The sequence below is a fragment of the Entelurus aequoreus genome, linkage group LG14 (assembly GCF_033978785.1).
Source record: "Entelurus aequoreus isolate RoL-2023_Sb linkage group LG14, RoL_Eaeq_v1.1, whole genome shotgun sequence".
NCBI classification, from domain to species: domain Eukaryota; kingdom Metazoa; phylum Chordata; class Actinopteri; order Syngnathiformes; family Syngnathidae; genus Entelurus; species Entelurus aequoreus.
Window position 1 is genome coordinate 53,666,048 of NC_084744.1, and position 26,727 is coordinate 53,692,774.

General features: G+C 38.4%; 2 protein-coding genes across 3 annotated transcripts in view; one reads left to right on the forward strand and one right to left on the reverse strand.

Moving 5' to 3' along the window:
• The window catches only part of rgs11 (regulator of G protein signaling 11), a 42,955-nt gene extending 42,091 nt beyond the window's left edge, over window positions 1-864 (reverse strand). Inside the window, exons 1-2 of one of the 2 annotated variants that reach the window (XM_062070208.1) lie at window positions 849-864; window positions 501-680 (exon numbers count right to left, since the gene is read on the reverse strand). In XM_062070208.1, the coding sequence (XP_061926192.1) occupies window positions 501-563 (63 nt within the window). In that variant the 5' untranslated portion in view covers window positions 564-680; window positions 849-864. Of the gene's footprint in view, window positions 1-500; window positions 694-848 lie in introns of those variants that run through there. The other variant, XM_062070209.1, reaches the window with a different exon arrangement.
• A 354-nt stretch (window positions 865-1,218) lies between these two features.
• Window positions 1,219-26,379, forward strand: ints15 (integrator complex subunit 15). The gene is made up of 9 exons (XM_062070210.1): window positions 1,219-1,328; window positions 1,486-1,620; window positions 7,201-7,401; window positions 7,487-7,708; window positions 10,286-10,451; window positions 19,694-19,971; window positions 20,044-20,284; window positions 23,692-23,731; window positions 26,020-26,379. Exons 3-9 carry the CDS (start codon window positions 7,207-7,209, stop codon window positions 26,243-26,245), a joined length of 1,368 nt encoding a protein of 455 aa, XP_061926194.1. The 5' UTR covers window positions 1,219-1,328; window positions 1,486-1,620; window positions 7,201-7,206; the 3' UTR covers window positions 26,246-26,379.
• The last annotated feature ends 348 nt before the right edge of the window (window positions 26,380-26,727 follow it).

Sequence of the window (26,727 nt, forward strand, 5' to 3'; positions counted from 1 at the left end):
ATAGGATAATATCTTGGCAGGTCATAAAAAACTTGTAGAGCCATCTAGACATATAAAGGATCTCTGACTAGCTTTGTCGCGTACATTCTTAAAAACAGCAGAGCACTCTTGACACGTAAAGGATCTTTAACTATAGCATTCTTAAAAACAGCATGATCCTACCAAATAATGGATCTCGTGGTGCAAGATTCTTAAAAACAGTAGAGCCATCCTGTCACATAGAGGATCTTTGACTGGCTTTGTTGCACTACATTGTGTTTATATTTGAATTTAGATCATTTTAACTAATTCAAACTTGCCAGAAAATAATGTAAATAGTATTTTATCACATTCTGTTGCAAAAATAAAAATAAAAAGCATGATCTAGAATCTATAGATTCTAGATCATGCTTTTTATTTGTATTTTTTTTTGCTAATTCATTTGGCAAATGTTTATTATTGGAGGTGTTTATATATACTGATATACTGCAAATATAAAATATATATTAATTGAGTCTTACCTTGCGAAAGCATGTCATTTGTTCCCGGTGCGAGCCTCCTCTCGCCAGAGTGTTGATGGTCATCTTTGCGTGCCGTGGGATGTTTCCCGTCAGCGAACGGGACGATGCAAAGTGTGTGACTGTGGGATGGAGTGGTGGCGCGGGAGCGCGCACAAACAGCGTGCACTGTTTCCTCTCCCACTACGGAGGAGACAAAAGCGGATTAATAGGACGGAAAGGTGCTTTTTTTTTTTTTTTTTTTTAAAGTTTTTTTTTTTTTTTTTCAAACAACGTGAATAGAACAACAACATTGTTATCCTTGCTATTAACAAAACTAAATTAAAAAAAATGCATGCAACCAAAACGAACCTGTGACTAGGGTACCTAAATATAAACACGTGATTATATAATACTGTAGCGTCCAGAAGAAGTGCACACAGTCTGACGCTCTTTTTAAACTTTTATTTTTTATTTTTTTTTATTGAACAAACATACACATTTATAATTCACACAAAAGTCAAGGCACTTTCAACATCAAGGAAAGAAAACCAAAGCAAATACAGATAGAGTACTAATACTAACATTTTAAAAAAATAAATAAAAATAAAATAAAAAAAAGACAAAAAGGGCTACCTAAATCACTTTAAATGTTTTTTTACAAGGATATCAATTTAAGGGCTTTTATACTCTTAATCATACAGCTCAACTTCCACATGCAAGTCTAAGTTCATTTCCGCAACAACGAACGCTTCCTCCCTCTCAGCCAATCACCTTACAGGCGTGATACGTTCATAAACAATGGGAATTCCTGATATCACTCACTCAGGAACACAACATCAACCCCAGCAGGTCGTTACAATACATTGGTTTTCTTAATAGTGTTTTTTTGGCTAAATATTCTAATCAAAGTGTTTTTTAACCACTCTAATCTGAATATGTATCACTAAGAGGTAATAACACTGCTCATAATCATTAAAAACACACTTTTGTTATTTGCGTCTCACAGAAAAAGGCGAAGGCGACACCGTTCCCCTCACTGGGGCTTCCGTAGCAACAGGAAGTTGTCCCGGAAACGTCGAGCGGCCATTCACTCCGCCGTCATCCTCCTATTATTCAACATTTATTGCGAATTCTATCAAAGGTAAGCATTTTTCTCAATAACCGCGATTAATTCGTTGCTGCCGTGCCGGTAATTGACGCTCACGTTGTGTTCGTGGCGCGGAAAACGGCGACGTTAGCATTACATGCTCGCTGCCATCCCATTCCACAGGGTTCAATATGATGTGGGTCCACCTTTTGCAGCTATTACAGCTTCAACTCTTCTGGGAAGGCTGTCCACAAGGTTGCGGAGTGTGTTTATAGGTATTTTCCACCATTCTACCTAAAGCGCATTGGTGAGGTCACACACTGAAGGCCTGGCTCTCAGTCTCCGTTCTAATTCATCCCAAAGGTGTTCTATTGGGTTCAGGTCAGGACTCTGTGCAGGCCAGTCAAGTTCATCCACACCAGACTCTGTCATCCATGTCTTTATGGACCTTGCTTTGTTCACTGGTGCACAGTCATGTTGGAGGAGGAAGGGCCCCCTCCAGGAGTTGTGCTTGGCCCCTTTAGTTCCAGTGAAAGGAACTTTGAATGCTCCAGGATACCAAAACATTTTGTACAATTCCATGCTCCCAACCTTGTGGGAATGGTTTGGAGCAAGCCCAAAATACTACAAAATGTAGTATGCGGGGGCAATTTTCTGTATTATTATTTTTGTTGTTGTTGTTGTTGCTAAAAACAGACATTTCATATGTTTAAAGTCAAAACCTATTGTCAGCTGTGTGCTAAAAGTGACAAGGTGTAATTATTATTAATTATTGCAAGGTTTAAAAAAAAAAAAACAGCAGTAAAAAGAAATGATGATGCGAATAACTAAATAATAATAATAATAATACACTGTCACTTATATTACAAAGCTGACCCTAAGTTTTATCTTTAAAAACTTCCTTTTCTACCTTTTTTTTTTCACAAATTAATAAAAAATGGCCCCCACATACTGTGACTTTTCAATATGAGGTCCTTGGTGGAAGAATTTAGGACATGCTTGAGTTATTCGTATCAAATGTGTAACTTTTTGTCGCTTTACATCACAACTCTTTTCCAACAAAACGCAGAGCACTTTGGACACCCTTCCGTTAATAGAATGTTTTTTGGCATAGTCAGATTGTTCTCAAGTTTAAAAGACATGTAATTATTTCTGTCCAAATTGAAAGAACGAACGTTTAGTACTACCATAAAGCGTAGCGCCACTACCATAAAGCGTAGCGCCACAACCGTAAAACGTAGCGTCACTACCATAAATAAAGTGTAGTGTGACTATCAAAGTGTAGTGTCGAGATCACAAAAGTGTAGTGTGACTAGGGATGATTTTCGAAACCGGTTCTCCCGGTCGTTCGATAAGAAAAGAACCGATTCCATGGACTCAAATCCCTTTTTGAGAACCGGTTCCTGTTATCGAGGCCACTATAGTAAAGAAAAAGAGTTGGTTCTTTATTTGAATCCCTGGGAACGAATCCCGTCCCACAAGAAATGCCCTGTGGGGCATCACAGGAAATGACTGAACTACGTCATTTCCTGTGATGTCACACAAGCAGCAAAAATAATTGACCGGAAAAAAACGCCTCAAGGCATGGCTATTCACCTATAGTGATCACAGAGACAGGTTGTTTTTGTGTTACTGCATATATTTGTTTTTCTGAAAAATCCCACTTAATATACTTTGGGTAACAACAGTCAATATATTTTTTTAAAGGGGTAACAGTCAGTATTTGTTTATTTATTTTATTTTATTTTTTTCTTATAAAATAAAAGTGAGCTTTTGTTAAACCAAATATTGTGTTTTTTTCTATTTACAACAACCTATCTGGACTCGATAAGAGAATCGATAAGGAACCGGTTCGATAAGAGGATTCGATAATGGGCTCGAACTCGATAATTTCTCATCAAACATCATCCCTAAGTGTGACTATCATAAAGTTAGTGTCCCATCATAAAGTGTAGTGACTATTGTAGAGCCAGACACCCTGTGTTTATATTAACAACTTAGATACACAACTGGTGTTGTGAAAACAAGACATCATTATTGCAACAACAAGAGAACTGAATTGCTAAATGATCCTTCTAAAAAAAGTGAGCAACCAATTAGGGCTGGGTGATATGGACGAAAAAGTATATCTCAATATATTTTTACTTAAACTCGATATTCGATATATATCTCGATATGTTTTCCGGTGAAAATATATATATATAAAGATATTCATTTTGGAGCGAGATTCACTGAAATTGAAGTGAATGACAACTGTACTGTAAACTCTTTTATTAACCCAGTTAGTCAGGATGGGTATTAACAGCACAGAAAATAAACTGTCTAAGTAGTACAGAATTACATAACATAAATAAAAAATAGAAAAATATTCTTTCTACGTAAAATAAATAACATAGCTGTGCAAATAATGCAAAATGTATCAAACTCAGATAAAAAATACATTTGCAGGCACTCTTTAATTCCCAGTCGACGATGTAATGGACTGTCACACACGTACGGTTCTGGTCAGCGCCAAGTAAGTGCCATCCATCCATCTTCTTCCGCTTATCCGAGGTCGGATCGCGGGGGCAGCAGCCTAAGCAGGGAAGCCCAGACTTTCCTCTCCCCAGCTACTTCATCCAGCTCCTCCCGGGGGATCCCGAGGCGTTCCCAGGCCAGACATAGTCTTCCCAACGTGTCCTGGGTCTTCCCCGTGGCCTCCTACCGGTCGGATGTGCCCTAAACACCTCCCTAGGGAGGCGTTCGGGTGGCATCCTGACCAGATGCCCGAACCACCTCATCTGGCTCCTCTCCATGTGGAGGAGCAGCTGCTTTACTTTGAGCTCCCCCCGGATGGCAGAGCTTCTCACCCTATCTCTAAGGGAGCCCCGCCACCCGACGGAGGAATCTAATTTCGGCCGCTTGTACCCGTGACCTTGTCCTTTCGGTCATAACCCAAAGCTCATGACCATAGGTGAGGATGGGAACGTAGATCGACCGGTAAATTGAGAGCTTTGCCTTCCGGCTCAGCTCCAACACTTTTGCCGCCTACTTGACATATCACGGTGGTCTGTTCAACATCTTCCCGCTTGAAGCCAAACCACCGCCAGACGATGGACCCCGTGCTGTTTTTCTTGGGAATTTATTCTTCCTTCATTTGTTACCAGATGACAGTCTGTGACATATGTAAGAAGGTGCGCTTGTTTTACGTCTGTGCGAGAAGGAGAGAGTAGAAAGAGTGAGAAAAGCCTGTAGTGTAATGACCGCAGCTAAAAGCAGCTGCGTGAGAACGTATACTCCAAAACTAGGGCTGGGCGATATGGCCTTTTATTAATATCTCAATATTTTTAGGCCATATCACGATACACGATATATATCTCCATATTTTGCCTTAGCCTTGAATGAACACTTGATGCATATAATCACAGCAGTATGATGATTCTATGTGTCTACATTATAACATTCTTGTTCATACTGCATTAATATATGCTCATTTTAAACTTTCATGCAGAGAGGGAAATCACAACTAAGTCAATTTGCCAAAACTGTATTTATTAAACAGTTATTAAGCAGTGGCACAAACATTCATGTCATTTCCAAAACAGAAAGTGCAAGATTGTCACAGACATTTTAAAGCAAGCTATGAGTGCACTTTTGTGCATGATGTCACTAAGATGACATATCAAAACAACACTAAATTAAAGTGCACTTTTTGCACAGAACGCCACTACAATAGTTTAAAACTAATAAAGTGCACTTTTGTGCATGATGTCACACAAGATATTTCAATAACTGTCAAATAAAAATGAGCTGCATAAGAGGAAATCAAATAGTGTACCGTATTTTTCGGACTATAAGTCGCAATTTTTTTCATAGTTTGGCCGGGGGTGCGACTTATACTCAGGAGCGACTTATGTGTGAAATATAAAATATCAAATAATATTATTTAGCTCATTCACGTAAGAGACTAGACGTATAAGATTTCATGGGATTTATCGATTAGGAGTGACAGATTGTTTGGTAAACGTATAGCATGTTCTATATGTTATAGTTATTTGAATGACTCTTACCATAATATGTTACGTTAACAAACCAGGCACGTTCCCAGTTGGTTATTTATGCCTCATATAACGTACACTTATTCAGCCTGTTGTTTACTATTCTTTATTTATTTTAAATTGCTTTTCAAATGTCTATTCTTGGTGTTGGGTTTTATCAAATACATTTCCCCAAAAAATGCGACTTATACTCCAGTGCGACTTATATATGTTTTTTTCCTTCTTTGTTATGCATTTTCGGCCGGTGCGACTTATACTCCGGAGCGACTTATACTCCGAAAAATACGGTATGTTCTTCGCTATGTGGTAGGTTCCTGTGGACGTTATCTCCTTCTGTTGTTGACTATTTTTTTCATACGGTGTTGATGTGGAAATGGTTGCGTCGGCATTTTGTGGGTGTGGCACCGGCCGGAGATGTTGACATGCAGAGTTTCAAGCACTCTTCATTCTCTAGCGCAGTGTTCGGACCAAAAAAACAAAAACAATTCTGTCTGGAGCCACAATAAATTAAAAGCCATATTACATACAGATAGTGTGTCATGAGATATAAATTGAATTAAGAGGACTTAAAGGAAACTAAATGAGCTCAAATATACCTACAAATGAGGCATAATGATGCAATATGTACATATACAGTAGCTAGCCTAAATAGCATGTTAGCATCGATTAGCTTGCAGTGACCAAATATGTCTGATTAGCACTCCACACAAGTCAATAACATCAACAAAACTCACCTTTGTGCATTCATGCACAACGTTAAAAGTTTGGTGGACAAAATGAGACAGAAAAAGAAGTGGCATAAAACACGTCCTAGAAAGTCGGAGAAAGTTATACATGTAAACAAACTATGGTGAGTTCAAGGACCGCCAAAATTAGTAGGAAAAAACGGCGCTCGCAAAAATACTCGAATCAGTGACGCATGTTAAATATTAAACAGTGTGCTTTATAACAATTAGGGAGGTTTGTGTCATGTTTATCCTCCTACAGAAACCATATTAACACAAAAAATATATATTTTTTCCCCTCATCTTTTTCCATTTTTCATACATTTTTGAAAAAGCTCCAGAGAGCCACTAGGGCGGCGCTAAACCCGCGGGTTGCCGACCCCTGCTCTAGCGGGTGACTTTTCAAGTCATGCTACAAATTAGCAGTACTGCTACTTTTTGTAGCAACACTTTTGCCGCAAACTTGACATATCACGGTTGTCTGTTCAACATCTTTCCGCTTGAAGCCAAACCACCGCCAGACGATGGACCCCCGTGCTGTTTTTCTTGGGAATTAATTCTTACTTCATTTGTTACCAGATGACAGTATGTGACATATGTAGGTGCGCTTGTTTTATGTCTCTGTGAGAAAGAGAGAGTAGAAAGAGTGAGAAAAGCCTGTAGTGTAGTGCCCGCAGCTAAAAGCAACTGCTTGAGAACGTATACGCCAATATCACGATATAGTCATTTTCTACATTGCACAGAGACAAACCCGCGATATATCGAGTATATTCGATATATCGCCCAGCGCTAGAAACATGCCTATGTTTTCAAATTAATTCTATCAAAGTGTGGAGGAAGTTATTGCAAAATGTAATTTCCATGTCCATTAGGTAGCGATGGGTGACATACGTCAGTCCCTGCTGCCTCGTGACGTGCTGAGTGCCGCCAAGGAGCTGCTGTACCACCTGGACATCTACATCAGTAACCTGGTTCAGTCCGGAAGGCAGCCGCCCCAGGTGGACACCAAAACCTTAGAACTGGTGGAGGAATTCATTCTCCATGCACCCAAGGATAGGAACGCCCTGACCAGGGTAAGGCATGACATCGTGTATACTGAATTTTGTAAACAAAACAAAAATAGACACCGGCTAATAACCACAGACTTTTTTCTTTTAGAGAATGAGCGCGCTGCAGGAGCTCCAGCTTCTGGAGATCATGTGCAGCTGTTTCCAGGAACAGAGCCGCGACAATGTCCGCCAGCTCATGTTCTCCGCCCTCTTCAGCCTCCAAGGCAACCAGGCGGATGACAGCCGCATGGCACTGCTCGGAAAACTGGTCTCCATGGCGGTCGCCGTGAGTCGAGTTCCCATCCTGGAATGTGCTGCCAACTGGCTACAGGTGAACACTGAACTACAAATACACTAAACTGAACTTGTGCTAGTATACTATGGATCCCGAAAGTACTCACAGCGCCTCACTTTATCCACAATTTTTGTCTGTCTTGTTTTTTTAGTTTGTTTGCTTTTTACTTTCACAATCTTTACTTTGTGGACATCTTTTCCCAACTGTTTAAATATAATATAAATGATTGCAGCTGGGATGGGCTCCAGCGCCCCCCGCGGCCCCGGAGGGGATAGGCGGTGGAGAATGGATGGATGGATGGATGTATATATTTTTCTAAAAATGTAATATTATTATAATATATATAACTATAAAAATATATACCGTATTTTTCGGAGTATAAGTCGCTCCGGAGTATAAGTCGCACCGGCCGAAAATGCATAATAAATAAAGAAAAAACATATAAGTCGCACTGGAGTATAAGTCATATTTTTTGGGGAAATGTATTTGATAAAAGCCAACACCAAGAATAGACATTTGAAAGGCAATTTAAAATAAATAAAGAATAGTGAACAACAGGCTGAATAAGTGTACGTTATATGAGGCATAAATAACCAACTGAGAACGTGCCTGGTATGTTAACGTAACATATTATGGTAAGAGTCATTCAAATAACTATAACATATAAAACATGCTATACGTTTACCAAACAATCTGTCACTCCTAATCGATAAATCCCATGAAATCTTATACGTCTAGTCTCTTACGTGAATGAGCTAAATAATATTATTTGATATTTTATATTTCACACATAAGTCGCTCCTGAGTATAAGTCGCACCCCCGGCCAAACTATGAAAAAAATTGCGACTTATAGTCCGAAAAATACGGTACACTATTTGATTTCCTATTATGCAGCTCATTTTTATTTGACAGTTATTGAAATATCTTGTGTGACATCATGCACAAAAGTGCACTTTATTAGTTTTAAATTATTGTAGTGGCGTTCTGTACAAAAAGTGCACTTTAATTTAGTGTTGTTTTGATATGTCATCTTAGTGACATCATGCACAAAAGTGCACTCATAGCTTGCTTTAAAATGTCTCTGACAATCTTGCACTTTCTGTTTTGGAAATGACATGAATGTTTGTGCCACTGCTTAATAACTGTTTAATAAATACAGTTTTGGTAAATTGACTTAGTTGTGATTCCCCTCTCGGCATGAAAGTATAAAATGAGCATATATTAATGCAGTATGAACAAGAATGTTATAATGTAGACACATAGAATCATCATACTGCGGTGATTATATGCATCAAGTGTTCATTCAAGGCTAAGGCAAAATATGGAGATATATATCGTGTATCGTGATATGGCCTAAAAATATCAAGATATTAATAAAAGGCCATATCGCCCAGCCCTAGTTTTGGAGTATACGTTCTCACGCAGCTGCTTTTAGCTGCGGGCATTACACTACAGGCTTTTCTCACTCTTTCTACTCTCTCCTTCTCACAGAGACATAAAACAAGCGCACCTTCTTACATATGTCACAGACTGTCATCTGGTAACAAAGGAAAGAAGAATAAATTCCCAAGAAAAACAGCACGGGGTCCATCGTCTGGCGGTGGTTTGGCTTCAAGCGGGAAGATGTTGAACAGACCACCGTGATATGTCAAGTAGGCGGCAAAAGTGTTGGAGCTGAGCCGGAAGGCAAAGCTCTCAATTTACCGGTCGATCTACGTTCCCATCCTCACCTATGGTCATGAGCTTTGGGTTATGACCGAAAGGACAGGGTCACGGGTACAAGCGGCCGAAATGAGCTTCCTCCGTCGGGTGGCGGGGCTCTCCCTTAGAGATAGGGTAACATATAGAACATGCTATACGTTTACCAAACAATCTGTCACTCCTAATCGCTGAATCCCATGAAATCTTATACGTCTAGTCTCTTACGTGAATGAGCTAAATAATATTATTTGATGTTTTACGGTAACGTGTTAATAATTTCACACATAAGTCGCTCCTGAGTATAAGTCGCACCCCCGGCCAAACTATGAAAAAAGACTGCGACTTACAGTCCGAAAAATACAGTAGTCACAAAAGGTTGGAAACAAAGCCAACACTACTAGCTGTGTTCGCTTACCACAGACAAAATGTTCACAGCACAGTCTGGAGTGTTCTATAGGAGTCCGGTGATCCGTCCGTATCATGTTCTGATGGCAGAAATCCACTTGTCACGGCGGTCAACATTATGCACCAAGTAGCGGGAAAAAACACGATTCGATCTGTTTCTTCTTCGGTAGTTGCTTCAGGTCTTTCCGGTGCACTGCTGTCGATGTAGCGCCTCTATAGTGGCGCAACGCTGCAACTGCAGTTAAAATACGTAGCTGCTGCAGAGGGATATCAATCGCTCAATCAACAGAACTGGAGCTTTACGCTGTATGGCGATATAAAAAAAAACCAACCCTGCACTTTGACAAAAAATGCCCTTAGATGCTTTAGTTCACATGTCAACATAGTATCGCAAACAGTGGTCATATGCAACCATTCACCACAAACACCTGCAAACATTGCAATACAACATTTTGAGCTTCATGGTTGCAGTATATAACCCTTTGTGTCCCGCATCTCTCTTACAGAGGACCCACTGTGTGTATTGTGTGCGTCTGGCGCAAGTTCTGGTGGACGACTACTGCAGCATGATGCCAGGCTCCGTGCCCACCTTGCAGAATATCCACAGCGCCAGTCCACGCTTCTGCTGCCAGTTCATCACTGCTGTTACCACACTCTACGACCTCACCTCAGGTATCACATCTGGACACAGGAAACGCATGAAAGCATTCAAAAAGATTTCCTCATAAAATGGGGCCTTTTAAAAAAATGTTTCAAGTGTTTCAAGTAATGTATTTTTAAAAAATAATTATTTTTGATAATTGCATTATTATAATTATATCCATCCATCCATTTACTACTGCTATCTCAGCTGCATTCAAAATTTAGATTTTTTTTCACAATAATTATAATCATTCACATATTACAAAATATTATTCTTTAGTAAATATTAACTAACGTCATCATTTAATCTGCATAATTGTCCATGACATATGTGCATGCAGTTTTTGTGGGCTCTGTGAAGACCATACCATACCAACTTTATTTATAAAGCCCTTTAAAAACAACCACAGTTGAAGAACAAAGGGCTGTACACCACAAAGAAATAGAGGCAAAGGACAGACTAAAAAATAACATTTAAAACAGAAGTAAAATACACATTGAAAAAGCAAATACAAATTACCCTAAGAACAATTTGTTTAGATAAAAAGCAGTTAAAAAGTTAAAAACAGTTGAAAACAGTTAAAAGTCTCATGCTAGTTTAAAAGCCAGTGAATAAAAATGGGTTTTAAGAAGGGTCTTAAAAATAGCCAAAGAAGGGGCCTGTCTCACATGGAGAGGGAGATCGTTCCAGAACAAAAAGTGAGCAAAACCATGAAAAGCGAAAGAAACTGAGTTGCTGATGTTTGTTTTTTTCTGACACAAGATAGCGAGACCAATGTTATTTTTCAACTGGATGAACAATTCCTGAAGGAATTGCGTGTGAATGCTCAAATGCTGAAGGTGAACTTCAAAATGACTAATTGTTGAAAGGGAGCACACAATTCCTGAATAGGCTGAATATTTTGAAGTTGGAACGGTTTGAATCGGATAAAAAATGTGGGAGTTTTGGAACTTTGAAAAAAATGTCCCATTCTTTTCAATGGAAATTTGGGAATTTTTTTAGAAAATGCTAAATATTTTGAATGTTGTGAATGAGTTGGTGTTGGAATTTTTTTAATCGGTCGAGAAATGTTGAAGTAGTAACATTTTTAATTGAGAAATAGTATTACTGAATTCCTAGAATTTTGGGAAAACTGGGAATTTTTCCAGTTCAAAAAACAACTTAGTTTTTTGTCCTGATGAAGAGGAATGATTTGACGGTGGAACGATAGAAAAGGGTCGAAAAATGTGGAAGGGGTAGTCATCAGAAAAAACGGGATTTCTGGGAATTCCTGGAATGTTTTTGAAATTGGAAAATTATAGTTTGAATTTCCAGGATGAGTGGAATGTGTTGAAGGTGGAATGGTTTGAATCGGTTGAAAAATGTGGAAATGGTGGAAGTTTGAAAAATGGCCAATTCATTTTGAATGGGGAATAATGTCCCGAAAAACCTGGAATTCTTGGGAATCTGGGAATTTTTGGAATTTGTCAAGGGAGAGCCCGCGATTCCCGGATAGGCCGAACAGTTTGAAGTTGGAACGGGTTGAATCGGATAAAAAATGTGGGACTTTTGGAACTTTGAAAAAACGTCCCGTTCTTTTCAATGGGAATTTCATCAATCAATCAATCAATCAATGTTTATTTATATGGCCCTAAATCACAAGTGTCTCAAAGGGCTGTACAAGCCACAACGACATCCTCGGTACAGAGCCCACATACGGGCAAGGAAAAACTCACCCCAGTGGGACGTCGGTGAATGACTATGAGAAACCTTGGAGAGGACCGCATATGTGGGTAACCCCCCCCTCTAGGGGAGACCGAAAGCAATGGATGTCGAGTGGGTCTGACATAATATTGTGAAAGTCCAGTCCACAGTGGATCCAACACATCAGCGGGAGTCCAGTCCACAGCGGGGCCAACAGGAAACCATCCCGAGCGGAGACGGGTCAGCAGCGCAGAGATGTCCCCAACCGATGCACAGGCTAGTGGTCCACCCGGGGTCCCGACTCTGGACAGCCAGCACTTCATCCATGGCCACCGGACCTATGCAACTCCCCCTCGCAAGGGACAGGGGAGAAGAGGAGAGAAGAAAAGAAACGGCAGATCAACTGGTCTAAAAAAGGGGGGTCTATTTAAAGGCTAGATTATACAAATGAGTTTTAAGATGGGACTTAAATGCTTCTACTGAGGTAGCATCTCTAACTGTTACCGGGAGGGCATTCCAGAGTACTGGAGCCTGAACAGAAAACGCTCTATAGCCCGCAGACTTTTTTTTGGCTCTGGGAATCACTAATAAGCCGGAGTTCTTTGAACGCAGATTTCTTGTCGGGACATATGGTACAATACAATCGGCGAGATAGGCTGGAGCTAAACCGTGTAGTATTTTATACGTAAGTAGTAAAACCTTAAAGTCGCATCTTAAGTGCACAGGAAGCCAGTGCAAGTGAGCCAGTATAGGCGTAATATGATCAAACTTTCTTGTTTTTGTCAAAAGCCTTGCAGCCGCATTTTGTACCAACTGTAATCTTTTAATGCTAGACATAGGGAGACCCGAAAATAAAACGTTACAGTAATCGAGACGAGACGTAACGAACGCATGAATAATGATCTCAGCGTCGCTAGTGGACAAGATGGAACGAATTTTAGCGATATTACGGAGATGAAAGAAGGCCGTTTTAGTAACACTCTTAATGTGTGACTCAAACGAGAGAGTTGGGTCGAAGATAATACCCAGATTCTTTACCGAGTCGCCTTGTTTAATTGTTTGGTTGTCAAATGTTAAGGTGGTATTATTAAATAGATGTTGGTGTCTAGCAGGACCGATAATCAGCATTTCCGTTTTCTTAGCGTTTCATGGAAATTTGGTATTTTTTTACAAAATGCTAAATGTTGTGAATGGTTGTTGTTGGAATTTTTGAAATCGGTCGAGAAATGTTGAAGTAGTAACATTTTTAATTGAGAAATAGTATTACGGAATTCCTGGAATTTTGGGAAACCAGGAATTTTTCCAGTTCAAAAAACAACTTAGCTTTTTGTCCTGATGAAGAGGAATGATTTGACGATGGAACGGTTGAAAGGGGTCGGAAAAAGGGTTTGAAAATTCCTGGAATTTTTTTGAAATTGGAAAAATTATAGTTTGAATTCCCAGGATGAGTGGAATGTGTTGAAGGTGGAATGGTTTGAATAGGTTAAAAAATGTGGGACTTGTGCAACTTGGAAAATGTCCCAATCATTTCCAATGGGAACTTACTGGGAATTTGGGGAAAATAGGGATTTTTTTGAAAATGATTAGGAGCATGCATGTCCTGAATGAGCTGAATTAGTTGGTGTTGGAATTGTTTAAATCGGTCAAGAGCTTTGAAGAATGTCCCATTGATTTCAATTAGAATTTCCCAAAAGTTTGGGAATTTCGGGAAGTGCGGGAATTTTTTTTTAAATGATAAAAAACTTGAATGTTCTGAATGAGTTGAAATGGTTGGTGTTGGGATTTTTCAAATCGGTCGAGAAATGTTGAAGTAGTAACATGTTGAATTGAGAAATGGTATTACAGAATTCCTGGAATATCGGGAAAACCGGGAATTTTTCCAGTTCAAAAAACAACTTCGGTTTTTGTCCTAATTAGGAGGAATGTTTTGACGGTGGAACGGTTGAAGTGGGTTGAAAAATGTGGGAGGAGTAGTCGACAGAAAAAAGGGTAGAAATAGGGCTTTGGAAAACCAGGAATTCCTGAAAATCCTGGAATTTATTTGAACTTGGAAACAGGGTAGTTTGAATTTCCAGGATGTTGGAATGTGTTGAAGGTGGAATGGTTTGAATCGGTTGAAAAATGTGGAAATGGTGGAAGTTTGAAAAATGGCCAATTCATTTTGAATGGGGAAAAATGTCCCGGAAAACCTGGAGTTCTTAGAAATCTGGGAATTTTTGGAATTTTTCAAGGGAGAGCCCGCGATTCCCAGATAGGCTGAACAGTTTGAAGTTGGAACGGCTTGAATCGGGTGAAAAATGTGGAAGGTAGAGCGCGCCAAAATTTGGAGAAGAAGAATAAATAGATGAATTTTGGTGTAGAAAACCATATATGTGAACGTTTTGGAGCATTCACACAATAATATCAGAAATTGTTGCTAAATTTATTACAATTGTGTTAAGAAGAGTTATGTTGCCATGTATTGTACAGAGTTAGAACAACAAGCTTCATTGTAGGGCTCGGCGATAAAACGATTTTAAGATATAGTTTATCTTATTATGTAAAACATATCTATAAAAAATGTGTTAGATAAAACTTTAGATATTTTTTTTTCTTCTTTGCCGGAAGAAACCGGAAGTTGCGAAGCAAGGTTGGTTACATGAGCAAAGGCACTCGCTCTCTGGTAACCGAGCAGCGCAGGAAGTGATCACTGATCAGTGGGCGTGACATGCTAATGCCATCTTGTTGTCTCGCGGTGGATTCTCTGCATGGTGTGAGAAGAGAAGGTAAAAATAGGTGCTGCAGAGAGCGAAGGAATGGTGAATAAAACAGGAAGAGTCAGCTCGATAGTATGGCCGTTTTTGGGGTTATTTCAGAAGGACTATAGTCAAGACATTCGTCCACATCACCTTGGCCGCGCTCACCCTTTAGAGCACAGCCGTAGATTATAGTTCTTCTCGGGTTTCTCTGTTTACCTTTTTACACGTTGTACTATTGTGTTACCCTTCATTAAGCATTTCTTACATTGTCCTTATTTTTGCACCTTCGTTTTAAGAAGTTAAGTGATTTTAGAGCAGGGGTGTCCAAACTTTTTCCAATGAGGGCCAAACACGGAAAAATTAAAGCATGCGGGGGCCATTTTGATATTCTTCATTTTCAAACCATAACAAAAAAAATGGATTTTTATTTTTTATTTTTTTACCTTTAGGGCTCCCGGGGACCATAAAGGGTCTAAGTCATTAAAATGTTAAAAACAAGTCAAATTATTATTTATTTATTTTTATTTAACGCTTACAGTAAATCTCTACATTATATCAACTTCAGGTTGGTATAAAGTTAAAAAAAAAAAAAAAGGTTTTATGCCTTTTCTGTCAAAGACAACTTTGTTTTTTTATAATAAAACTGAAATATGCAGTATTTCCCCCACTGCCCACAACATTCAGAAAGCAATGTTTGATGTGAAGTACTTAGAGCCTTAAAAAGATCAATAATGCAGGACACTATTGATTTTAATTCATTATTATTTTTGAGTAATCACAGTGAAAAGATAAATAAAATCCCATTAAATATAGTTGGGATCCAAAAGGTGCCCCACTCATAAAGTGATAAATTTTTATTAGGGATGTCCGATAATGGCTTTTTGCCGATATCCGATATTCCGATATTGTCCAACTCTTTAATTACCGATACCGATATCAACCGATACCGATATCAACCGATATATACAGTCGTGGAATTAACACATTATTATGCCTAATTTGGACAACCAGGTATGGTGAAGATAAGGTACTTTAAAAAAAAAAATTAATAAAATAAAATAAGATAAATAAATTAAAAACATTTTCTTGAATAAAAAAGAAAGTAAAACAATATAAAAACAGTTACATTGAAACTAGTAATTAATGAAAAGTAGTAAAATTAACTGTTAAAGGTTAGTACTATTAGTGGACCAGCAGCACGCACAATCATGTGTGCTTACGGACTGTATCCCTTGCAGACTGTATTGATATATATTGATATATAATGTAGGAACCAGAATATTAATAACAGAAAGAAACAACCCTTTTGTGTGAATGAGTGTAAATGAGTGTAAAAAAAATAAATAAATAAATACAATTTTAAAAAAACGATACCGATAATAAAAAAAAGGATACCGATAATTTCCGATATTACATTTTAACGCATTTATCTGCCATGTTATTTTTTTTACTTTCAACACTTACATTACGAGATCAACTTCAGAAATATCTGTCGATTTTACGTTTCAACTATTTATTTGTTTGTTTTATGCTCTTTTGTCAAAGAAAATGTTGATGTTCTTGTATGGCAACCACACAATATTTTGTGCAATATTTTCCACATAAAACATTTTAGAGTGAAATATTTGAAATAATTGGAGCCTTGAATAGGTCAATAATTCATGATAACATTGATTATTACATTTTTTTTTGAGCAATGGCAAAAAAAGAAAAATAGACAAAAGAAAAAAAAAACAGCCTGCATGGCAGCTTTGTGTCAACATTGCAACTTTTTCTAGTTAGATTTCACCTCATTCCACTTTTTTTTTTTTTTTTAATTTTTGCAATAGCATTTCCAGAATGTGTGGCGGGCCGGTAAACAATTAGCTGCGGGCCGCCAATGGCCCCCGTGCCGCACTTTGGACACCCCTGTTTTAGAGTGTTTTCCATGCTTGTGTTGACATTTTATAGTTATCGTTCATAGTTAATATTGTAAATACCACATTCTGGGTGTCTCATTCAGGGAAAAAAATATATATATTTCCATTCTGCTTTTAAGGCGGTCTGTCATAACGTTTTTAGCTTTCAATCAGACATTATTGTGAGGTTTTGTATTAGTCTTCCTTAAAAAAATAGACACATTTTTTTCTCGAAATTTGGCCCCCCGTGGCAAAATGATTGCCCAGGCCCGATGTAAATAGTCATGAAAATGAAGAAAACGCATTGAATGAGAAGGTGTGTACTGTAGGTTGAGAAACATCGGATGGAAAATGGACCGCTCAGGTATGTAATGAAGCATATTTAAAATGCGGAACCTCCTTATTAGATGTAGGTCATATATCAATAGGTCATACAAAAATATAAATTATCAATGTAGGACAAGTACAGTACAGGCCAAAAGTTTGGACACACCTTCTCATTTCAATGCGTTTTCTTTATTTTCATGACTATTTACATTGTAGATTGTCACTGAAGGCATCAAAACTATGAATGAACACATGTGGAGTTATTTACCTAACCAAAAAAAAGGTGAAATTACTGAAAACAGGTTTTATATTCTAGTTTCTTCCAAGTAGGCACCCTTTGCGCTGATCACCGCTGTGCACACTCTTGGCATTCTCTCCATGAGCTTGAAGAGGTAGTCACCTGACAGGGTTTTCACTTCCCAGGTGTCATAGTTTCGATGCCTTCAGGGACAATCTACAATGTAAATAGTCATGAAAATAAAGGAAACCCATTGAATGAGGAGAAGGTGTGCCCAAACTTTTGGCCTGTACCGTACTCCAGCTTATAAATGTACAATAAAACGTGCTTACATTTAGTCAAAATATAATTTTGGGGCAATTTTGGGGCTGTATTTGATGCATTCCACTATATATATTCCTGCTGTGTTTAGTGACGGCGTAATAAACATGATTAAAAAAAATACACAGAATGGCGAAAATAACTTATTACCCTTATTTTGTCAAAATCTTCATTAGCTTTGGGCCAAAAATTACGGACAAAGGATGACTTTTGTGTGAAGTACAGTACAGGCCAAAAGTTTGGACACACCTCCTCATTCAATGTTTTTTCTTTATTTTCATGACTATTTACATTGTAGATTGTCACTGAAGGCATCAAAACTATAAATGAACACACGTGGAGTTATGTACTTAACGAAAAAAAGGTGAAATAACTGAAAACAGGTTTTATATTCTAGTTTCTTCAAAATAGCCACCCTTTGCTCCGATTACTGCTTTGCACACTCTTGCCGTTCTCTCAATGAGCTTCAAGCACACCTGTGAAGTGAAAAACATTTCAGGTGACTACCTCTTGAAGCTCAAATATACCGTATTTTTCGGACTATAGGTCGCAGTTTTTTTCATAGTTTGGCCAGGGGTGCGACTTATACTCAGGAGCGACTTATGTGTGAAATTATTAACACATTACCGTAAAATATCAAATAATATTATTAAGCTCATTCACGTAAGAGACTAGACGTATAAGATTTCATGGGATTTAGCGATTAGGAGTGACAGATTGTTTGGTAAACGAGCCGCACACGGAAAAATTTAAGCATGCGGGGGCCATTTTGATATTTTTCATTTTCAAACCTTAACAAAATATATGGATTTTTTTTTTTTTTAACCTTTAGGGCTACCGGGGACCACAAAGGGTCTCAGTCATTAAAACAGCCTGCATGGCAGCTTTGTGTCAACATTGCAACTTTTTCTTGTTAGATTTCACCTCATTCCGCTTTTTTAAAATGCTTTTTAAAATTTTTGCAATATTATCAATTTTGCAATTTTTTGCAGAATGTGTGGCGGGCCGGTAAACAATTAGCTGCGGGCCGCAAATGGCCCCCGGGCCGCACTTTGGACACCCCTGTTATAGTTATTTGAATGACTCTTACCATAATATGGTACGTTAACATACCAGGCACGTTCTCAGTTGGTTATTTATGCCTCATATAACGTACACTTATTCAACCTGTTGTTCACTATTCTTTATTTATTTTAAATTGCCTTTCAAATGTCTATTCTTGGTGTTGGCTTTTATCAAATAAATTTCCCCCAAAAATGCGACTTATTTATGTTTTTTCCTTCTTTATTATGCATTTTTGGAAGGTGCGACTTATACTCCGGTGCGACTTATACTCCAAAAAATACGGTACCTACAAATGAGGCATAATGATGCAATATGTACATACAACTAGCTTAAATAGCATGTTAGCGTCGATTAGCTTGCAGTCATGGATTGACCAAATATGCCTGATTAGCACTCCACAGTAGTCAATAACATAAACAATGCTCACTTTTGTGCATTCACGCACAGCACAAAATGTTTGGTGGACAAAATGAAACAAAGGAGGAGTGGCATAAAACACGTCTTTCTGTGGCAGCATCGGAGAAAGCTGTGCATGTAAACAAACTACGGTGAGTTCAGGGATCGCTGAAATTAGGACAAAATGGTGCTTGCCAGATACTCATCAGTGAAGCATGTATAACGTAAACAGTGGGATTTCTAACAATTAGGAAGGTTTGTGTCATGTTTGTTCTCCTACAGAAAATATATTAAAACAAAAAAAAAAGTTTTATAGTTTCGATGCCCTCAGTGACAATCTACAATGTAAATAGTCATGAAAATAAAGGAAACACATTGAATGAGGAGAAGGTGTGTCCAAACTTTTGGCCTGTACTGTATATCGTGATACAGTTTTCAGCTATCGCCCAGATAAACAGAGTCCCGTTATAATGTGTTTATGAGCAAATCTTTACAAAGGGGTTGTCACAAATAAATGCATGGTCCTAAGTGACAACAAATATGATTATGATACACTACTGGAGGAATGACGTTTGTCATGGTTAACTCTGTTGTTTTTATCTTAGAGGAGCTGACGCCTCCTCTAGAGCTCCTCCAGATGATCGTGTCGTGGATCCAAGAGGACCCTCGCCTGGTCCTGGTCACCTTCCTGAACACGCCCCTGTCTGGCAGCCCGCCGAGCACCTCGCTGGACGTCACGCCTCTGGGCGGGCTGGTGCGCTGGTGCGTCAAAGCCCCGCTGGTGTACAAGCGGGACAAGAAGCAGATGTTGCCGCACAGCAGCTCGGGCAGCGAGCAAGAAGTGGCGGCCCTTTTCTCCGCACTCCATTTGAGCGTCCTGCAGGTGCGAGCTCGGGGGCGTTCACACACGCGAGCGTGACCTATTTGTACTCAATATGCTTTTTTTCTGTTTCAGGTCTTCATGCTCCTGCCAAACATACTGAACGAGAAAGGCATATTCGGTCGCCTGGCCCTCCTCCAGGTGGAGTCCTTGGCATCGCTGACCTCCGACCTGTCCCGGCTGTTGGACCAGGCCGACAAACACACGCACACGCCAGCCGCTGCTGACGTGCATGTGCATCCGCAGCTGGCTCTGGACCGGCTGGCTCAGGCCCTGCAGGTTGCCATGGCCAACGGAGCCTTGCTCTGCTCCAGAGGTGAGTGTGCCAATCAAACAAACACATTTAAAAACCTCTAAAGGCCTGAGTGGCCACATGCGTGGACAGCACCTTTTTAGCTCTTATTTCCAAAATTGTGTACACTACTGAATTGGGGTCTTATAGCCGCTTATGTGGACACTTATACTGCCATCTGGTGGTGTCAGAAGAGTATAGCATAATGAAATTTGGGGGAAAAAAGTGTAAAAATAAGATTTAGCATGAAGTACACTGCAAAACGTCAGTGTTCAAAAACAAGAAAAATTAAAGCTGCAAGCAGCGATGGTCGGGCCCGCATATTTGGCTGGTGCTTCCTGCCTTTACCCATTCAACATATCTTTACCTGCACATTACCTACCTTCCCTGCATCCTGGGGTCACACTGGTGCTTCTTTCTTTCACCCATACAACATATCTTTACCCGCACATTATCTACCTTCTCTGCATAGTGGGGTCACGCTGGTGTTAGTCCTAAGTGTCCCAATACTTTTGTCCAGTGTTAGTCCTTAGTGTCCCAATACTTTTGTCCAGTGTTAGTCCTAAGTGTCCCAATACCTTTGTCTACTGTTAGTCCTTAGTGTCCCAATACTTTTGTCCAGTGTTAGTCCTTAGTGTCCCAATACTTTTGTCTAGTGTTAGGGGTATTTTATTTGAACTAAGCAAAATTATTTGCCAATAGAACAAGAAAATTTGGCTTGTCAAGACTTACCAAAACAAGTAAAATTAGCTAACCTCAATGAACCCAAAAATACCTTAAAATAAGTATATTCTCACTAATAACAAGTGCACTTTTCTTGGTAGAAAAAACAAAAAAGAGACCTTTTTGCTCAATATGTTGAAAAATATTCTTAAATGAAGTAAATGCTAGTGCCATTATCTTGACATAATGATATTACATTTCTTGAAACCAGCAAACTTATACTAAAAACTAATTTATTGTTCTTAATGGAAAGGCAACAAGGCAACCGCTTGTTACTCTCGGGGTCTCCTAGCCGCTCAGGCAAATGATATGGTCTAAAAATTCATTTTTCCATCGATAACATGACATCATCGCGCCAAGTGTGTGCTCTTTCAGTCAATTAGTGCGCATATATACAGCCTGGCCCCCGGCCAAAATGTTTTTAATTGTAATTTTTAGGAATTTATCTGACTGCATGAACTATTTCTGTTCAAAATTGTTTGAAATGTCAAATGTTAAATGTTTAAATATTAACTGTCAGTTTACTGTACTGTGCCAACTGTACTACTATATAAGTAAGTATTTTCTATTGTTTCATTGAAAATAAAACAGCAAAGTCCATTTGGCTGTCATCTGTTTTAATTATGAGACAGAATTGTCTCTTTCATGCTTGAAATAAGAAATTATTACTTTAAAAAAGTAGTTTTATACTTGTGAGTGTTGATGACACAGCTTTGCAACAGTTGATATTCTAATTCCAAGCATGTTTTACTCAATATAGGTCATCAAATCTCAGCAACAAGCTGTAATATCTTACTGAGATCATTTAGGACCAAAACCCTTAAAACAAGTAAAAGACTCTAACATAAAATCTGCTTAGTGAGAAGAATTATCTTATCAGACAGAAAATAAGCAAATATCACCCTTATTTGAGATATTAAATCTTACTTAGATTTCAGTTTTTGCAGTTTACAGGTTTGTGCACTTATTGACTAAGTACATTATATCAAAAGTTGATTCTTAGTTTTTATTCTAATTAGGGTCCAATAAGCTCAAATAGCAAAGAGAAATACAAAAAGCATGTAAACAAACATCTTGGGCCTTAAGTTAACAACTTTAATTTATTCTCAGAATCAAATAAATACCGTATTTTCCGGACCATAGGGCGCACTGCCGATGAATGGTCAATTTTGTTCTTTTTTCATATAAAAGGCGCACCGGATTATAAGGCGCATTAAAGGAGTCGTATTTTTATTTTTTTTTCTAAATGTAGAATAGAATAGAATGGACTTTATTATCATTATATTTGCATATAACGAGATTAAGGACTCCAACTTAAGGTGCGGTAGTGGGAACAAATATGGGGTAAAAATAAATTACACAAAAGGTAATAAAGAAAAAAAACTAACAATTGAAATAAACAGACTACTATCCAATAAAAATAATAAGCAATCCTGTACGATATACAAAACACTGTAGAAATACAAAATACTGTACAATATACAAAACACTACACAAAATACAAACACTTCCTTGTGGTCTACATAACATGTAATGGTGGTTCTTTGGTCAAAATGTTGCATAGATGATGTTTTACAGATCATCTTCAAGCCGCTTTTTGACAGTCGCTTCAGGATGCGCCGTTTAGTGGGCGGTCTTATTAACGTGGCTCACCTTCGGCAGCGTCTTTTCTCCGTCATCTTTGTTGTAGCGGTGTAGCATTCAAGAACGGGAGTGGAAGAAGTGTCAAAAGATGGAGCTAATGTTTTAATGACATTCAGACTTTACTTTCGAGTCATACCAAAGACTATAAAAATGGGACCCTTTACCTCCCTGCTTGGCACTCAGCATCAAGGGTTGGAATTGGGGATTAAATCACCAATATGATTCCTGAGCGCGGCCACCGCTGCTGCTCCCTGCTCCCCACACCTCCCAGGAGGTGGAACAAGGGGACGGGTCAAACGCAGAGAGTAATTTCGCCACACCTAGTGTGTGTGTGGCTGGCTATCAGTGGTACATTAACTTTAACTTTTTAAATCAATAACAGAGCAGCATCTCCTCATCCGGAAACAACAACACCGGAAATGTGTCCCGTGAAAACCCGTCCCGTCGGAACTCTTAAGAACTAAAGTTTTTTGGGTGAATAATGTAAACTCACTACACCAGTATGTTTTGGCGCTTTCATGGGGAGTTTACTGACAGATATAAGTAAGAACTTTACACTACTTTATACAAGAAATGGCAACAGCGGAGGATGAATGTCCCATAACAAGAAGATAGAGAAAAAGAAGAAGCTTATCGACTACAAAGGTGGACCCGCGCAATTTTTCAGCATTTATGCAGATCCCAAATACAGATCAGCAGATACTAGAAGGTAAGAAAAGTTGCTTTTGCATAATATTGCGAAACAAAAAGCCAGATAATATGTCTTACCTTATGCACACACCATAATAATACTCGTATGTTGAAGCACATCAAACGGTGCAGCCTATACACTTATCTCTTATGTTTGACTGCCATCTACTGGTCACACTTATCATTACACAATGTACCAAATAAAATTGCTTCGAGGTCGGTAAGCTCAACCATACTTATTCCTTACATTAGGCGCACCGGGTTATAAGGCGCACTGTCCAGTTTTGAGAAAAAAATAAGGATTTTAAGTGCGCCTTATAGTCCGGAAAATAGGGTACACAATCTAATGCTGTATTATTGTTTTGTTCTTACAGAGGACCTGAGAGCCATCTGTTCACGCCTCCCACACAACAAGTAAGAAAGCACCAACTTTGCTCTTGCAGGGATTCATTTAAGGCAACATAAAAAAAATAAAAATAAATGCAGTTCCACTTTAAACCACTAGTGGCAACAAAGGCTATGTTCACATTGCAGGGTAAGATGTCCAATTCATATTTTGTTGTTGTTGTCAAAAGCGATCTTTTTATGTAATTGTTCACATTAAAAAACAAAAAAGGAAATGTCTACTGTGAACGCAATCTGACCCGCGTGCAGACATGACGTCATCACATGGCTTCAATTCCGCATTTGTGGCAATTTTAAGGATTTTGTGCGACCAAAGTCAACATTTTCTGAGCAGAATATCGCATTGAAGAATAAGAAGGAAGAGGTCAAGCACTTTGGCCTTTTGCAGTTTTTGGGACATTTTCCTGCGACGTCTGCTCCAAGAAGGGAGTGATGGAACATGATTGACGTGAGTTCCCAAAACATTATTTTTTGCTTGTTTTGTGCTCATTTGTCAACTATTTATTATGCAGCCGTCTATTTGGAGGAGAATGATGTCATATTGTCACACTGCAGTCACATTATTAGGTGCATATCTTTTTTTATATCCATGTACGAAAGAGGCCTTTGACAAATTCAGAATTGCACTTTCCACATAGACATGAAAAAAATCCGATACGGGTTTTGATTGATTGATTGATTGAGACTTTTATTAGTAGATTGCACAGTCCAGTACGTATTCCGTACACTTGACCACTAAATGGTAACACCCGAATAAGTTTTTAAACTTGTTTAAGTCGGGGTCCACGTTAATCAATTCATGGTAAAGGGGTCACATATAAGCAAAAAAAAAAAATGGAATTGACCTGCAGTGTGAACAAGGCCAGGTGGTGTTCTTGTTATATTTTGTGGTTTTAAAAAATGAGCAAGCTCTTTGACTACATTTGTACTGAATTCATGTTATTCAGTAGGAAGAATGATTTTGTTGTGCCCTATTTTTAGCACAGTAGGGTTGTCCAGGTCTGATATTGTGAACTTCACTTAAAGATGTTTCTATTCTTCTAAAACAGGGGTGTCCAAACTTTTTCCACTTAGGGCCGTAGACGGAAAAATTTAAGCATGTGGGGGCCATTTTGATATTTTTCATTTTCAAACCTTAACAAAATATATGGAATTTTTTTTTTTTTTAACCTTTAGGGCTCCCGGGGACTATAAAGGGTCTCAGTCATTAAACTGTTAAAAATAAGTCAAATTATTATTATTTTTTTTTATTTAATGCTTACAGTAAATCTCTATATCAACTTGAGGTTGATATAAAGTAAAAAAAAAAAAAGGTTTTCTGTCAAAGACAACTTTTTATAGTAAAACTGAAATATGAAGTATTTAGTAATTAGAGCCTTAAATGATCAATAATGCAGGACACCATTGATTTTAAGTCTTTAATATTTTTGAGTAATCACAGTGAAAAGTTAAATAAAATCCTACTAAATATATTATGGATCCAAAAGGTCCCCCACTCATAAAGTGATACATTTTTGTTAGTTTTTTTTAAACTTTTAACACTTAAATTACGAGATCAACTTCAGATATATCTGTCGATTTTACGTTTGAACTATTATTTTGTTTGTTTTATGCTCTTTTGTCAAATAAAACGTTGATGTTTTTATATGGCAACCACACAATATATGCAATATTTTTTCCACATAAAACATTTTAAAGTGATATTTTTTAAGTAATAATTCATTATAACATAGATTTTTAGTCTTTTTTTTTTTTTATAGCAATGGCAAAAAAAAAGAAAAAGAAACAAAGACATAAGAAAAAAACAGCCTGCATGGCAGCTTTGTGTCAACATTGCAACTTTTTCTTGTTAGATTTCACCTCATTCCACTTTTTAAATGTTTTTTTAAATTTTTGCAGAATGTGTGGCGGGCCGGTAAACTATTAGCTGCGGGCCGCAAATGGCCCCCGGGCCGCATTTTGGACACCCCTGTTCTAAAACAAATGTTTCCTTACCCTGTTGTCATTTTGAGTTTATTTACATGCTTCTGTAATGACCTGGAAGTATGATAGTCATTTTAATGCTCTTTGTCGCCATCTAGTGGGCTTAAGAAGTAACTATTGATTGATTGAAACTTTTATTAGTAAATTGCACAGTTCAGTACAATTGACCACTAAATGGTAACACCCGAATACATTTTTCAACTTCTTTAAGTCGGGGTCCACGTACTACTGGTTTTCACACTTTAAAATTCAAATAATATATTGGAATATTTTCACTTGTCCCATTTACCTTGTGTGTGTTTTTGCTCCTGCAGTTTGCTCCAGTTGGTGTTATCAGGCCCAGTGATGTACTACAACAACATCCACACCCCGCCTCTGGCTTTCAGCCCGCACGCATCCCATTCTCCCATCGCCTCGCACCCCATACACCCGGCACACGCGCCCCACACACCGCTGGCCCCGCATCCCTCCTCGCATCCGCAGTACCCCGCTCAGCCGTTCATGACGGGGATGCCCTTCCCCTTCCGGCCCAGCCACTGAAGAAAACGCCGTTTTTGCTGGCAAATAGTTTTAGTCTGTGTGAGTGTTTTTGTACAATGTGTCATGTATTATATGTTAATAAGTACGGTGTGTGTGGCTAACATGTTTCTCCAATAAATATTTTTTTACTTGTACCTTCTTGATATTTTGTACATTCACCATTAGTGGTCACTACTATTCCATGTTGATCTCAGTTTGTGATATTTAGTTTACAAAAGTTTACAGGACATAATGTCATGGCTGTCTTGAGTTTCCAATAATTTCTACAACTCTTATTTTTTTGTGATAGAGTGATTGGAGCACATACTTGTTGGTCACAAAGACATTTATTAAGTTTGGTTCTTTTATGAATTTATTATGGGTCTACTGAAAATGTGAGCAAATCTGCTGGGTCAAAAGTATACATACAGCAACATACTTGATCAATTTTGGTGATGTAGAAAAGTTACAATCAAATCAAATTAGCTTCATGGCATGGCCTC